Genomic DNA, 16,577 nt, shown 5'->3' with positions numbered 1-16,577 from the left:
CAGAGAGTCTTACAGTTAGTGCTGCTGCCAAACACAGCGACATCAAGTGTTGACGGCTCCATTTAGACTAATAGTTTCCTCTAGTTTCAGTGTCAGAGCTGCAAACAAGCATTTAAAACCAAAGATGCTTTTTAATTGCGGCCATTGTTGTGGAAAAGACACCCGGAGGTTTTTTCAGAGCTCGGTTCGTTCGCTCGCTGATGTCAAATCAATCCGTTCAGAGGGAAGCGAGCGCGCTGACAGTAACGTGGCGATATTTACAGCTGTGACACGCGTCACTTTGCTAAGCTCACCGCGTTTCCCTCCTCTCCCTCCATCCTTTTCTCTCTCTCTGTCTCTTTCATCCTCATCCCTACATAGCTGCGTGTGCCTCTGTGTTCGCCCCGGTGGTTTCCATAGAGACGAGTTGCTCCCTTCTATTTTGAGCCGCCTCTCAACGCTTCGTCTAGACTTTCTCCTTTTACCCCCTCATTAGATTTAAGCTGCCGAGCAGGTAAATGAACAACTCTGTTAGTTAAGAGAGTCTTTCTATAAGCTCACAAAAGACGAGCAGGAAATCCCTACCAGCTGTAGCTCACATTTCTTTGTTTAAAACCTCGGCCCCTTTCTTATTTCGGTTCTTTAGAATAAGCAAATCACTGCACCCTCCCCACCTCCCCTCCCCTCCAAGTTTCTTTGCTTGGTATAATTCATTCAGAGGAAATTGTCACTACATGATGCCATAGCAACTGGGTGATCTGAGCGGTCTCACACATCTCTACAAGAAAAAAACCAAACAAACACAAAACCTCATCCAGAGGTGAGAAAAGCGTCTGTGCATCTGCCCGCACGGGGAAAAACCTCAGATGGAAAGCAAACTTAACCTCAGAGCTGCCGTCCAAACAACTTCAGCGTATGAAAATTTCAAAACACAATGTCCTTTCATCCCGCGGGGTTGCTGGTTCAGTCTCCACAAATGTCCTGGAACAAGAATCACACTGGCAGCGGTTTCCTCACAGCAGCCCGTTTCCACGCCTTAAGGCAAAGAAAAGTGTACAGAAAGTACCGAAGCTTTGGGAAAGGGAATAAACATCACTCCCCCTGACCTTTGCTTTGTTTCTGTGCACAGGTGGAGGGACGGGCCACAGCTGATCTTCACCAGGAGTCCACAAATAGGACCCAAAAGCACCAGCAGGTGAGTCATTGCAACACCAGACACATTCCTTTTTTTCAGCTTTAACGGTTAAAAAAAAAGAAAAAAAAAGGTCAGAATATCTGTGGAACCAGACCTGAAGAACACAGTGTATTCCTGAAAAAATGATAAGAACACAGAGTTAAATAAAGGGAATATTCCCGATTTGTTTGGACAATGGTACTTTATGCAGTGGAGGTCCAGTCATCTTCTTAGGAAAATGTATGGATCCAGTTTCCTGCGTTTGGATTAAAGACTGGATCTTTATTTGCGTTCACCATTTCGTCAGGGGATCTGAATCTGCAATTCCAAAATCCATTGCTCTGGAAATTTCCCAGAAGTCTCAGCGGAACACCAGTGTGCGTCAACGCTCACTACATTGGTGAGCATAGACCAACATGCATTGCTTTGAACAGTTTGTCACCAAATAAAACTGTATGTAAATGCCCCCCCCCCCCCCCCCCCCCCCAAAAGACATCCAAGTTTTTATTATCAGAACACAGTAGATTCATTAAGAAAGAAAGAAAAAACACAAATCTAATTTATGTATTGTTATTATAATTATAAATTTAAAAGAACTGTTGGATTCCCCCCCCAAAAATAAAACAATCTAAATATGAAATGGTTTATAACATTTGTCTTTTCTTTCAAAATAAGACACTTTGTGTCACAATAGGACACTGCAGTAAAAGTAGTCTGATGTCAGCAGTGATCACAAAAAAAAGTTTCTTTTACCATTTGCAGTAGGGGTCACTATTTCAGTGTATTGTTTTTAACTATATGACACACTTAAATCCCTACATCATCCACCTTAAAAGGAGCATGAATTGTGGTTGAAGCCATAACCTTAACTTTGGTTGATGATGACATCAGACAGAGAGGATCATTGGTTCTTCCAGTTAAAACGATTTCAGGGTTGGATCTTGGAGACCTTTCTGTGTTCATGCTGCAGTGGAAAAGCTCCACTCCTATTTAGGAGATAGAAAAATGACAGCTGGAGTTTTTGCACAAGTTTATAAATCAAAAAGCTTTGATTTCCTAACATTGATTCTTTTGTAATATCCATGATTTGAATTGAGTGTAAGTCAGAATTCTCTCACTTCTACTCAACTCCTAAAAGGGACAAAGAAATTAATCATATTTGGACACACAATCAATATTTAGTGCCAAATATGCCGTCACCCATCTCCAGAAGGGAAAACCTAATTAATATGAACATTTTATAATTGCAATTTATGAATCCACTGTATCTTTGATCATTTATAAGAAAGAAATACACCTTTTAAGTGACAAATTGTGTAACTGCAATGCACTGTGGTCTATATTCACTCATCTATTAAGTAGGGCTGATAGATATGAAAAACTGTACTGTGATATAAAAAAATCCATCTATCTATCTATCTAGTAATGTGGGTTGATTACTTTAAGTAGATGCTTGTAATTGTCATTTTTGACTGTTCATTGTTAGCATTGTAGAAAATTGCATTAGTGTAACGCTGTAGACTGTTGCTGCTGTGCAGGTCTAACCCTAGTTGTTTTTCTGGAGATGCTCTAGGGACGGCATCTGCAGTTTTAGAAGGAACGCTGTTTTTAGTTGGATTTTAAATAACTAAAACACCTGAACACGGTGGAACTTTTCAATATAATCGCCACTTGACCCTTTATCACTTTCTTCTGCTTTTAAACTGACTAACCTTGATTGATTGATTTCAAGTGTTCATGTTAGACAATACAATAAAAATCAAAATACACAGATTTATCAAACTCAGAAATGATGAAATGCATCGATAAAAAAACAAAAAAACACTTCAGTCACATTTGATTCAGCAAATATAGTGATCATTAACTAAAGTCATGCTGAGCTTGATTTATTGCCTGAAAAGGAGTGGGAAGAAGCGAGATTATATGATCCCACCCCTACTGATAATTCATTTTATAGTTTGACATAGTTTTTGTAATCTGGTTCTGACTCTTTTCAAGATATAGAATCCAGTGCCTAGAAATGATTGATTATCTTCAGAAAACATTAATTCATGATTTCAGTAACGTGTAACAGATATGTAGTATGTTGGTATGTTACCATGTCAAAGTGACACTCCACGGTCCCAGGGGTGTTTTTCTGTTTAGTCATTGATTCATTTACTTTTGTTGTAGTTGTTGTTTTTCAATTTTAAATTGTTTTTTGTTCCTGAACAGTTGTTTGTTTTTGTTCTTGATGTGAACTTCATTAGTTATTTCTGTATTTTGAAAAAATTTGTAATGTTTTTTTTACAGTTTACATGTTTTGCAGACCGCATGTTTTTTACACTTTTGAAGCTGTATTTATTTATTTCTTTATTTAATAAGAATCTCATTTTTGATAATAATTTTTCATAATAATTTTAGTAATATTTTTAATTATCTAATATAAATGTAATTTGTGATGTCCTTTATTGATGTTATATTATATAGATTATTTCTGAATGTCGTGTTGCTGCCACAGATAAATGAAATTTCCCCATTGTGGGATTAATAAAGTCATCTATCTATCTATCTATCTAGTACTCATTGATTAATAATCAGAATAGAATCTCAAGTTACACTATCCAGTGCTTATTGATTATCCTCAGAAAGAATTCTGCTATCTTTTCAGTAAACCTTAATGACTCACTTTAGTTATACCATGGTCCGGGTGAATACTGATTGGCTGCTGGGTGTGCATTAAAACCTGATAACCGCACAATGAAAAAAGAAGATCCGGTCACCTAGCTTAAATGTTTTGTATCACTGCGCCAGCTTCTTTAAAACAACCTTTTGCTTTTGCTTTCATCTGGACAAAAACAAGCGGTAAGAGGTGAACTTTCTCTCTGAACTGATGCTTTATTCAAGTCATCGGGACGATCAGCATATATATATCGCCGAATCTTGACTGCAGCGGTGGTGTGGCACGACGCAGACTATATGTTACTATATGTTTCATATAGTCCGCTTTTTGTTAGAGAAGCGATCCAAATCGAAAAAAAACAAGAATTAAGGACTAAAAACTGGTTAATATGTATTGCTTTTGTAACCGACCATGGTATAAGCGGGTTAATGGCCTTCGAAGTGTGCGGTTATTACTTTTTAAATGCATGACTTCACAGAAGCAACCGTCCTCCGCTTATGATAATCATTGATTATCATATGAAACCAGTAATTATTGCGTATTGTGTATGATTGGAAGTGTCAAATTTTTTTTTGTAAGTTGATGAAAATTCCAGCAGCATTTGTGATTCCATAGCATCAATAATAGATAGCCATTGAGGTTGATCTGTTTTCTCTAAAACCATATTTTATCAATGAATTTAACTGATCATTGAATATTTTTTTCTAAAATCTTTGAGAATTGTGGAAGGAGAAAAACAGGTCTATAGTTTGTAAAAAGGGGGTATTCTCTGCTCTTATAGATAGAAATCACTATTACTGTTTTCATTTGGTGTGTGATGATGTGTTACATATATGTATGTTGGGAGGTGGTTTCCTCAGTGATTGGTCCCGCCCCGTAAAAATTCTGATTAGACAAGAGGGAGGGTCTATCACGATGGACTCGTTCTATCGCGCTATATATCATTTCCAGTGATTTTGGAATTGTAGATTTAGATAAGTAGATGGCTAAACATGAACACAACGGAAGTCTACGAAGGGATAATTCTGTATGGAGTTAATGTTTCATGTACAAATAATCCCTTTTTATTTATCAGTTGTGTTTTTTAGCGTGAACCATCCTGAAATGTTATACGGTCCTTTATTCTGATAATGAGACTTCAGATAAAACTAAAAGTTGTCGTCAAAACAAGTTCATTTCAAAAGGCCAGAGTTGATGGATTTTCCATCTTTTTCCCCAAGCAGACCTGTGAAAACTTCCCTAAAAGCTATAGTAATCGGAACTTGTCATAGTTCATCAATGATGCTGCCGTCTTTAAAAGACTATCCCAACATGAAGTGTAGCAGTAGAAGTTAAAAGGAAGGCGCCTCATAGCATGCGTGGAATGAGTCAGACGGTCTGCACGGGAGTCCCCTCTGCTCTTTCATTTGTGTATCCAGTCATGCATTATCCAACGGTCGGTCAGTCACTGTGCTTTGTTGACTTTTTCCCTTTGATCAGGGAAGATTCCGGTGATTTACCGCACAGTGAACGCTTCCATGAAGTCCCTGCAGCAAACGTCTCTTCAGACCTCAGCCCTAAGGACTGATGCCTGTGAAGCTCCTATCTTTAACTTTAACTTGCTGCTACATCTCCCACAAGGAGCGCTGTCAGCTCTCATGCGGCAGCACACGGATCATCCGTGACAGGCGTTTACAGGAAAACACTACCGTTTGAAAGGCCTTTTTCCCAAAGTCACCACTTGTCATAACATAGGAGTGGTTTGGAATTTTTTTATACATAAAAACCAAAGTATGCCTGAAGGATATTTCTTTGATGAAAGTTATTGGTCTGTGAAGAAAAAGACTTGAATCAGCTGCTTTAGTAAAATTCTCACTGTGGTGACAGAGTCTCTACCAGGTCTGAGTAATGGCTCTCTTCCAACAGGAGCACATGGCGTGATGGTGACAAAGAGGCACGAAGCCCACAGAGGGAAGAGACGGTAATGAATGAGTCCTCCTCTAAAACCGCCGCGTTTGATGGCGCTCTCCGGGGAGCGGCCTGCATGGATTTCTTTCAGCGCTTTTTAATGAGCTCTGACTTCAATCTAAAGATAAGTTTCGACTTTCATGGATCGCAAAATCAAAGAAACTAGAGGATTCAAATGATGGAATATGGAAGTAAAACTGTCTGATTGAATGTTTGCAGATCCTGAGAGACGTGGATCCTATTGTGATCAACTAAGGTGAGTGGTTCTCTACACACTAGCAGGGATCTCCAAGCTGAGGACCGGCGTCCGGGAAAGGTAACTCAGACCTCTGGGTTTATATTCCTGCAGGTTTCATTCATTCAGTAGTGGTACAACTTGGAGATCAGACCTGAGACCAAAAAAAAACTAGTTGGAAACCATGTAGTACACCTATTGAAGAGGACACAATGAAAATAACAGAAACGGCAAATACAGTCCTCTGCACACTTTATTTAATACATTTATGTTGCATAGCAGTTCCAATGGACAACATGTTCTTTTGCAGGTATATCTTCCCCCATGACATAAAGTGTTGTTCACCAGAGTAGTACAGTGACACCCCCCCTCTAATGACCATTCTCTACTATTCTATCAATTTTACTTATTCCAACATGGTTTATGATTTGTATTTCTGTGTTCCCTCTGTGACTGCTAATAAAAACTGGTCTCACCGTGTTTTTTCTTTCTCCAATGGCAAACCGTCTCACACCTCGCTGCCACAACTGATTTGATTGCAGCTTCCTACCTAGAGCTGTTCTCGCTGGTGTGGCGTCGCTCTTGATCCAGAAGGACACCCAGGACAGAACCACAGTCAGAATGCAGGGAATGTAGGTCTGGATGGTGAAGTAACCCATCCTCCTGCTCAGGTCAAAGTAAACCGTCAGCAGTACGTAGTCACCTGTGACAACGATAGGAGTTCAACAGGTTTTCTGTTAGACGTCTAATTACAGCTGAAGGGACCACCATGATGATAAACGGGCCTTTAACTCTGAAGGTCTCCAAACACTTTCAACTATTACAAGCATTATTATTTGGATGTTTTTAAGATGCTAATACATTTATTATGTTTAGTCGGTTTTAATGTTATAATATAAAGTTCTTTTTACAAGCTTTATGCTTTGTTTGTGGTAAAAGCATTCCACACTTTCAGGCATTACGCTTGTGTAAGATGCTTACTAGCATCTTACACATTAATAAAGCCTATTAATTTGTTAGTTAATAACACTTATTAAGCTTATTGACATCTATAATGCCAATAAATGTATCATTAGCATCCTAATAATGTTTGTAAATGTGTTAACTAAGTAATTTTATAAACCTTATGAGACTTATTGTACTAATAAATGTCTTACTAACACCCTAAAAATTCTATTATGCTTGTTAAGGAATCTTAATATAAAGTGTTAGCCAAGTATTTATTCAGATTAGAACGTCAAAATTCCCACCCTAACTGGATTTTAAAAGCAGTTCAGACACCATGATCTTTTTAAACAGTGGATATGACATCATCGATTTCACAAAGTCAAAATCTAATTGATCTGAGCGCTTTGCAACAATTATTTATGTCTTCTGAAGATCTAAACGTAGATTAACGAAAATTGTTCCGACGCAATGCATTGTGGTCTTTATTTACCGATCTAGTCCACTGCTGTTTCGCAGAGACTTCTGGGAAATTTTTCAGACAGAACTACAAAATGACGAACGCACTTTTATATGGTGGGAATTTGGAAATTGTCACAGAACATGAAATGTTGGCCAATATTAGGCTTACATTTCAAAGATCTGAAACAACAATTCCATTCTTGTTTCCTCTGGAGGAAACTATGCGTGATCAGCACAAAGTGGTGGAAATTCAATGATGTGCAATCAATGAGAAACCTCAAAAGTAAATGTTTTTACTGTAATGGAGTCAGATTCTAAAATATGCTAAACATCCATATACAAAAAGATTGAACATTTTTGTTTGATAATTGTTTATTTAAAGCTTTACAACATCTGTTTCTTTCTCACACTTTAACTCAAAATTAAAGAGAAATTGGGTTAAAACACTAATGTTCTAAATCCTGTTCAAGAAATATCCATTTGTTTGACCTTCAAAGACAACACGTCCAAACCACAAAGAAGCAGTAAATGAGGTGCCGTGACTTTAGGAGCCCTGTGCCATGACGTGTTTATTGAACGTGGCACAGCCCCTCGCTAGAAAATGGGAAACAGCGGACATAAATGACTCCTCCTAAACAAAGAAAAGGACTGAAAGTGAAACCAGCTGCTGCTTCCCACTTGATTGCTTTTGTCCACCAGTAAACAAAAGTCAACAAGCTCATTCTTTTGCTCAGAGACTAATCCATGTGAAGGAATGGTTAGCTTGGCTATGATGACAAAAACACAAATATACTAAGGAAACTGGGAAATTCCATCATCTAACTGAACACCAGACAAAAAAAAATCTCAATACAAACGGTTAAAGTAACTTCTCCCATTTAAATGACGAAATCCTTAAATCCCAACAAGAGTCTAACTAACGGGGAGAAACAGATACTGTGAAGTTGCAAATCACATGTTTAGATAATCCGATCTGACCCTTCTTTCTGTTTTGTTTTTTACTAAACACCATCTCTAATCACGTCCAGAAAATGCTATGTTTTTATTTATATTTTTTTAAATAAAGCTGTTTGTGATCTGGTTTAGGTCTTCCACTAACAGCTTATTAGAACCAGTGTTTCATTCTGCATGTTTAACCTGAGAACTTCAGAGCTTCACACCCCCACTCATTTGGTAAACACATGAATGGAGGCAGCAGAGCATCTATCACTATGGAGGCTTCTTTGTCTGTTTGCGTTTTGTGAGGACAGCTGTTGACAGAAGCTCTTCCCACTCTATGGTTTCCCTCCACTAACAAGCTCAATAAAAGGAGATTGAAAGTTTGCTGGTTTTCATAGGAGCTGCTGAATTTCTGTGGGAATAAATATTATATACAGAGTTAAAGGATTTTATGGCTTTTGCACTTGAAAAACAAAAACAAAAGGTCACAGATACATATATAAATACATGTATATATCTATACATTAATGTATGTATACACACACACGCATGCATACAGACACACGCCAACACGCATGCATACAGACACGCCAACACGCATATATACACACACACACACGCCAACACACATGCATACAGACATGCTAACACGCATTCATACACACACACGCCAACACGCATTCATACACAAATGCTAGCCTGCATTTATTTATACAGACACGCCAACACGCATGCATACAGACACGCCAACACGCATTCATACACAAATGCTAGCACGCATTTATACAGACACGCCAACACGCATGCATACACACACACACACGCCCACACGCATGCATACAGACACGCCAACACGCATGCATACAGACACGCCAACACGCATGCATACAGACACGCCAACACGCATATATACACACACACACACACGCATTCATACACAAATGCTAGTACGCATTTATACAGACATTCCAACACGCATGCATACACACACACACGCCAACATGCATGCATGTTTGCTTTAAATTGGATGATCGTTGAGACGTTTTCAAGCTGTGATTTTAGGGGACTTACAGTTCTTCCACAGGAAAAAAAATCCTTTTTCAAATCAAACTTTAGGGAGGTGAAATGTACTTTTCAGGGCTTTTGAGGGGATTTGCAGTGGGGTGGGGGTCCGAAAGAACAAAGCTCTGAAGTGTTTGGGTGGACGCTCCTGAATTAATGATGACGATGGGTTTCTGACCGCGGGTCGTCGTGGAGCCGGGTCCACTCAATCCTCATCAAAACCCCATGTGAGGCAAAATACAAGTAGAGCGAGAAGACGAGCAGAAAGCAGCACTTTCAGGGTTTGTTGTGATGTTTATTAATGATGGTTATCTTTAGCCGAGGGGGGGTCTAATCGCCGTGTGCGTGGAAACGGAGACGAGAAGAAGCTAATAAATGAGGAGATGGCCAATTTTCTTGAACAGCATGAGGTAGATGTGTAGGTTTGCCGTCGCGTTTGAGCATCATAGCAGAGAATTAGTTTGGTTGTTTTGACAGTGCAGCTGGAGTCCAAACCATCAACGCGCCTCCGCAGAATTCTACTGAACATTTTACTGAAATTCTCCCACAAAAAAAAGAAATTTCTTTGGCAGCAGAAACCGTCGAATTATTCTCAAGATGTAAAAAAAAAAAAAAAAGCTGATAAGAACGCTTCACAACAAAGAGACTCTTGAACTCTACTATCCCTCTGGTTCCTGCATATTCATGCATGTGTGAGGAAACTGAAGCCGGTCACATTATGCAGATTCAAGCAAAGACACAAGCTGGACGTGGACTCAGACCAAGGTCGACCCTCGCCACCTTCTAAACAGCTTTCATGAAGGTGTCAAAAGGCGCCGCGACCAACAGCCACGCCGGAAGGACTGGAAAGGAGAAGGCGTGAATAATTAAACTTCCTTTTTAATCTTTAAACCTGTGATTAATGGCATTGCAAAAACCTATTTGCACTTCCCCCAGGAGGGGAATACTTATGAGCTTTGAGGTTGTAGTGATATGATTACATTTATGGGAACAGCACTAATGTTAACCTGAGCAACTCGAGGAAACATGAAGGCCTTCAAGTGTGTGTACAACCTACCAGGGAGCTCAAGAGCTTTGAAATGTCAAAGTACAGCATCTGCTGTGTTTTAGAAAATCAAACACTACGAAATCCAACCAACAAATGGAAAAGCTAGAGACTGTAGCTCTCAAGCTACCCAAAACTACAACAAAAGTGACCGTAAAGCAAACACCATATAGATAAACGACACGGACAAGGCACGTTTTGTCACCACCAAATGTCAAAATCTCACTGAACACATGTTTTCTTGTTTTCTCCCTTTTCTCCCTTTGATCCTTTTTTCTTTCTTTCAGCTATTTTACATTTGTTTACTTTATATTTCAATTTAATTTAGTGACTCCATTACAATAAATGCATTGGTTTAAGAGATGCAGACATGTCTTAAGGCTATCGATTCCTAATTCTAGTATGATTGTTAGTTTTAAAGAGTAATTTTCATGCTTTTTGAAGACTCAAAACACTCAGAAGTTTGGGCACCTCAGTTTAAACGTTATATTTTCGTGCATAATGAAGCCAAGAAAAGATTGTAAAATCTTCAAAAGGCATCAGATCACAGATGTAAAAAAAAAAATTAGGCTTCATTTCCATCATTTACCCTAAAACAAAATAATGGCGTGTGCTGAAGTTTGGGCCACCTGGTGATTGATTGAAGCGGAGACCTGACAGTGTCATGGATTGTCCCCAAAACCAGCTGAATGTCAAAAATGTTCAATTCTCTGAGTCATCAACAATCATGGCTTCTTCCAAGCAGTAGTCTAGAACACTGAAACTGATCATAGCAGGACAAGGCTATAAGAAGATAGCAAAACATTTTCAGATGCTTATATCCTCTGTTCGGAATGTAATTTGGAAACGGCGTCAAACAGGAACAGTGGAATTTAAAACAAAGAGATCAGCTGACAGGATTGTGAGGAAAGCAAGTCCAAACCCTCCAGAAAGACCCGGCAGACTACGGAGGTGTGGTCCAAATGTGGTCTTCAGGGCAGAGTGATCAGAAGAAAACTTCTTCTAGGTCCTCCTCACTAGAGAATTCCACTTTTGAAGTCCGCAAATGAACATATTAACAAGCCCGATGCATTTTGGGAAGAAGTTCTGTGGAGCTTAACCCTTGTGCTATCTTAGATGACCCCCCCCTTACATTGACGTGTTCTCCCTACCATGACAAAGGTGGACAAAGGTGGAAAGATTTCATGTAATCCATGGAGACCAGTGAAGATCACAAATCATTGAAGAAAAAAGGGTCTAGATGACCCAACTCCCAATGTTAAAGTGCCTAGGATAGCACAAGGGAACTTTTTTGGGCGGAATGAGCAAAGCTACATCTGGAAAAGGAAGGACTAAGAGTTAAATGAAAAGAGAACCCCAATCATGCTTTGGGATTGTCTTGCAGCACAGGAAGCATTAAAGTTGAAGAGAGGATGGATTCTCCAAATGGATAATGATGCTAAAATCCATGCTGGCACACATTTAGAGGCAGAAACTGAAGGTTTTGCCACAGCCTCCTCAATCACCTGACCTCAACATCGTTGATAATCTCCGGAGAGACCTGAGAAAAGTAAAAGAACTGAAGACTTTGGTAAAGAAGATGATGAAGATACATCTAACAAGATGTGAGAGACTCTTGGCTACAAAAAGCGTTTCCAGGCTGGGATACTTGCCAAAGGGTACCAACTCTGCAGGGGGCCAAACCTTCCACACACTATTATTTTATTGTCTTATTTTGAAAGGGGAAATGATGGAAATAAAGCCTCTTTTTTGGACGTATCACTCGTCTGTAATCTGATCCCTTTTGAAGATTTCTCCATCTTTCCTTGGCTCCAACAATAGAACGCTTTACTCTGGTGTCCAAACGTTGACGTGGATTCAAAGAAAGCCCTTATCCGAGGTGGAACCATTTCCCATCATCCTTTGCTTCCTGCTCCTTCCCTTACCGGCTGTGGTTGTCAGCACGTCGGTTGTGTTTCTCAGCCCCATGAAGTCAAACTGATAAAGTCTCCAGTATTTCTGGTCCGACGTTTCCACAGAGTTCCGCTTCCACTTGTAGATGATCTCATCTCGCGGGTAGCCGTCTACAAGACACAAGGAAACTTGCTTCAAGACTCTGGCGTACTAAAATTATGCAGAGCTTTCACATGGAAAGGGACGTTTTGGCAAATTCATGTAGTTCTGTTATTTCCTGCAAAAGGAAACACATCGAGGTTTGACTCTCTTAGAAAGCACAAAGACATCTGTCTGTCACGCTGTCAAAACCAGCTCATTTTCTCTCAGTAGAATGGGAATCAGCTGACATATAAAGGGTTGTGCCTCCTAATGATGGAAACAATCTCATTTTGAAGATAACCATCAATAACTATAAAGAAAATCAAATAATGATTTTTTTTAAAGGACTAACAGGTTAGCTAATATCATTCCTGTCATCTATTCTGTTTTCTCATTTATATTCAGTCGTTGGTGAAAAGAGCTTGAAAAAAACCTCAGAATATTGGAACGTTGTGTTGCACTTACAATTTGTCAGTAATGTCAAGAATAAATGACAGAAACTAATGGAGAGCAGTGAGCGTCTGCGTCATGCTGATGAGAATGAACATTTTAGATGTTGGGCTGTACTCAGTGGAGATAAGTCAGGGCTAACAGTGGCTCGGTGATCAGCTGTCATGGCCGAACACTCCACTGACTCTTCGTCTCTCTCCTCCTCCACAGCAGATCCTGAGCTCACAAACCATCTGCTGTGGAATATGCCACTCGCAGGCAAAGTTTGGTTAGGACTGGTGGAAAAAAAAGCTTCATCTGTTCCTCCAAATGGATGAAACCAAGAGTTGAGTCAAATGAGCAGACGTGTGAAAATCTACTTTTTCCAACTTAAAAAAAAAACAAAACAAAAAAACCCTGACATGATGCTTACTTGTGGCCGTACTGGATAGTGTTTTTCAGAAAAAAGTAAAAGTTTAATATTTAAAACCCTGGCTGCTCATTTATTGACATAACAGATTTAATTTCATCTACTGGGAAAGCTCCTTTCAGTGAAAGCAGAAGCCTAATGGCAGCCTGTTTACGGTCGATGGCTCTCTGCGCTAACGACGGCCGTTACAAACAAACAAACGCATGTCTGATCATCATGAATGGACGGGCTTTTGTAATCAGCAATGACAAACAGACTCCTGTGCGTGAAGCAGGTTAGGAGATTTTCCTTAAACCAGAAGAAAGAATTAAAAAGGAGGGTCGTTTACTTCAATGGGACTCCATGCTTCTAAAGGCTGGGGATTGAGCAGCCACTATTCCCTGTAAATATTGTTGTGCGTCTTGGACAAAAAGGACTGAAATGAAGGCTCCTGGGCTTCATAGACCATCACCAACAGTTTTCTCCTCAGGAGAAGAGGAACGATGCATCCACTGCTGTCAAAATGAGAAATGACGTCCCTCACAGACACTCTTGATCATCTCCATCCATCCAAAAGTCGGGTTTACATTTGCTCTGACGTCTGCTTCCTGATTTCACAATTTCTACACATCTTTGGGGGGGGGGGGGAATGATTGAGACTTTCGTTTTTAAGCTTGTTCTTTCTTCTGTTGCTTCTTTTCTTGGAGCCAGTACTGTTGAAATGTTCCCGTTTCATTATATAAATGTAACAACCAGATACGCCTGAATTTAGAGATAAAAAACCTCAATAAATCAAAGCACCAGACAAAAACTTTCTTCTGTTAAAGCCTATTTCGTAGAAACTTTTCCACTAGAGTACAGTTTTCACAGAAAGCAGGAGATATTTTGAAGGGATTCAAGTTTTAAATGAAAATTTTTTGCATGATAGAAAGTCTGCCATCTATCACGTATTCAGCTGATTTTAGAAACTAGTATCTAGTTTGGAGAAATCTTTCATGCTGGGGATATTTCGTTTTTTTTTTTTTTAGAGTTGCTTTTGTATTTTATTATTGATCTTATTTTGAAGTTCCTATTCAGTTGAGCCACATGTACTTTTTAGTAAGTATATTATTAAAAAAGCTGCACACTAACCTATCAGTCATTTTCTGTGAAATTTAAGAAAAGTTTATAACAAATATTTCATGTTGGACCTTTTCTGGAAGTTTTGGAATTTTTTTAGAGTCAGGTTTGTATTTTTCCACTCTTATTTTGAAGCTTCTGTTCATTTGAGGTACATATACTTTGTTGAATGTATTAAAAAAGCAGCGCACCAACCCCGATCAGTCATTTCCTCCAATTAAATTTAGGAAAAATGTTCATGCTCAAACAAAAATTCTGGACCTGGTTTTTTGTGTGTTTTTCTTAGAGTCGAGTTTGTATTTATTAATATACTTCTTTTAAAATTCCTTTTCGGTTGAAGCACATGTGTTTTGAAAAGCTGCACACTAACTCTGATCCTTTCTGAAATGTAAAAAAACTTTCTATTTTGAAAAAAATCTTAATGCTGGAAGATGAATTCACTTATTCTGATCCTATTTGGTATTTTTAGTTAAATTTTTATTTTATTTCCGCTCTTATTTTGAAATCCATACTTCGTTTATGGATTTTTGTAAATCTGTACCCTAATCAGTCATTTGAGAAAACGGTTTGTTATCGTTTGGAGAAATCTTTCATGCTGGAACATAAATGTTATTTTTTCCAGAAGATTTTTCTTTTATTTTTCTCGGCATGTTTGTATTTTTCATCTCTTTTCAGACGTTTATTTTCAGTTGAGGTGCTTTGAAAAGCGGCTCACTGAGCCTTTTTAGTTATTTCCCCCATCAAGTTTAAAAATCTTTCATGCTGGAGCATAAGTGTCATTTTCGTTTTTTTGATTTTCCAGAGTTAAGTTTGTCCTTTTGCCTCTTATTTTGCGATCCCCGTTGGTTTGGTGCGTGTTTGCATTTGGCATGCGGGCACAGCCAATACTCACAGCTGGAGAAGACCAGAGGACAGGAGTGTTCGTCCATGGGGAAATTATGGAGCTGCAGCTGGCACTCGGCGTTGATGGTCATCCTGCACGGCGAACAGAGACAGACTCAGACAAAGACATTCCCACCTCTGAAATTGCTTTGGATCGTCCCGTTTCCTGGACCGTAAAGCGTCCAGACAGGACTCGTCAGCCGGTTGCGGGTTCGGTGCCTTTTTGCTGTATGAAGCGGCGGCCTTACAGAAGCAGATGGCGTGGGATCAGACTCGATTGCACGGTTGATGTGCGAAATCGCTCCAAATGACAGAACTGCTTCATCATTGTTAGACGAGTCTTTTCATCCAGGTGAGAGCCCAGAGGCTCATCCGCCTCGGAATCCCGGGAAATTTTCCTTTGGTCACTGAACAAGTCAGTTCAGCAGATGTTTCTTTTTTTCGTTTTCGCCAACCGTAAATCTAGGTTTGGCTCTCCGTTTAAGAGGCTTAAAAATGGACGTAAATCCTGCACGCTTCAAAATAATGTGCAGTAAAAACTTCACTCATCGGGAAACACGGAGGATCCGAAAGTAAAAGCAGCAGGAAACATGGAGGATGTGAGAGGCTTAATATGCTTTTAATGAAACAATTTAAAGTTTCATCAGTGGAATTTCAATCGTCTGGAGCAGTTTTGATCGTCTGTTTTTAGTTTTGGAGTTAAATCCGTTTTTTTTTCAGATGCAGGTCTACTTGATGACCCAGTTCTTCAAACGGATGTCTGACAGACACAGAGTTCACTTCCTCTGAATGACTGTTGAGACGTTCTGCTCATTCGGGATTCATTCGATTCGCTGAGCATGCTGGGACCATAAACCTTCTAGTGTGAAGAATCTTAGACTTTTCTTTGTATAGAAGTTAGATGGTGCACAGTGTGTGTCATTCACCTCTTGAACTGCAAACAGAAGATGTCATAAATAGGTTATAGTTTAGTATAGGTTGGGCAGCGTTGTTAGTTTTTCACAGATGTTTCTGAAACATCTAATGATAATGGTGATCAGCTACAGATCCAACTGATTCTGAAAAGGTTAACGAGGTTCCAACAATAATTGACGTAATAATTCTATCATTATGAATGAAGATAAACCGAAGCTTCAAAGCCGTTTCCTGAGCAGCAGGTTAGTGTTGATCCACCAGAGCTTTGAGATCACCTGGAAAGCTCATGGGTATAATAGGAGTTATGGGTTCAACTCTAGACCACTCTTCCTCAATAAC

The 16,577-nt window shown here is 39.3% G+C and overlaps 1 protein-coding gene across 1 annotated transcript in view; it reads right to left on the bottom strand.

Annotated features, from left to right (window-relative positions):
* The window catches only part of LOC101170160 (gamma-aminobutyric acid receptor subunit gamma-3), a 130,560-nt gene that overhangs the window by 8,967 nt on the left and 105,016 nt on the right, over positions 1 to 16,577 (bottom strand). Inside the window, exons 8-10 of the mRNA XM_023965629.2 lie at positions 15,334 to 15,416; positions 12,376 to 12,513; positions 6,548 to 6,700 (exon numbers count right to left, since the gene is read on the bottom strand). Of these exons, the coding sequence (XP_023821397.1) occupies positions 6,548 to 6,700; positions 12,376 to 12,513; positions 15,334 to 15,416 (374 nt within the window). The remainder of the gene's footprint in view (positions 1 to 6,547; positions 6,701 to 12,375; positions 12,514 to 15,333; positions 15,417 to 16,577) is intronic.

The sequence above is a fragment of the Oryzias latipes genome, chromosome 2 (assembly GCF_053564925.1).
Source record: "Oryzias latipes strain Hd-rR chromosome 2, Olatipes_Hd-rR_3.1".
In the NCBI taxonomy this organism is placed as follows: Eukaryota; Metazoa; Chordata; class Actinopteri; order Beloniformes; family Adrianichthyidae; genus Oryzias; species Oryzias latipes.
This window is presented reverse-complemented; position numbering and strand designations above follow the sequence as displayed.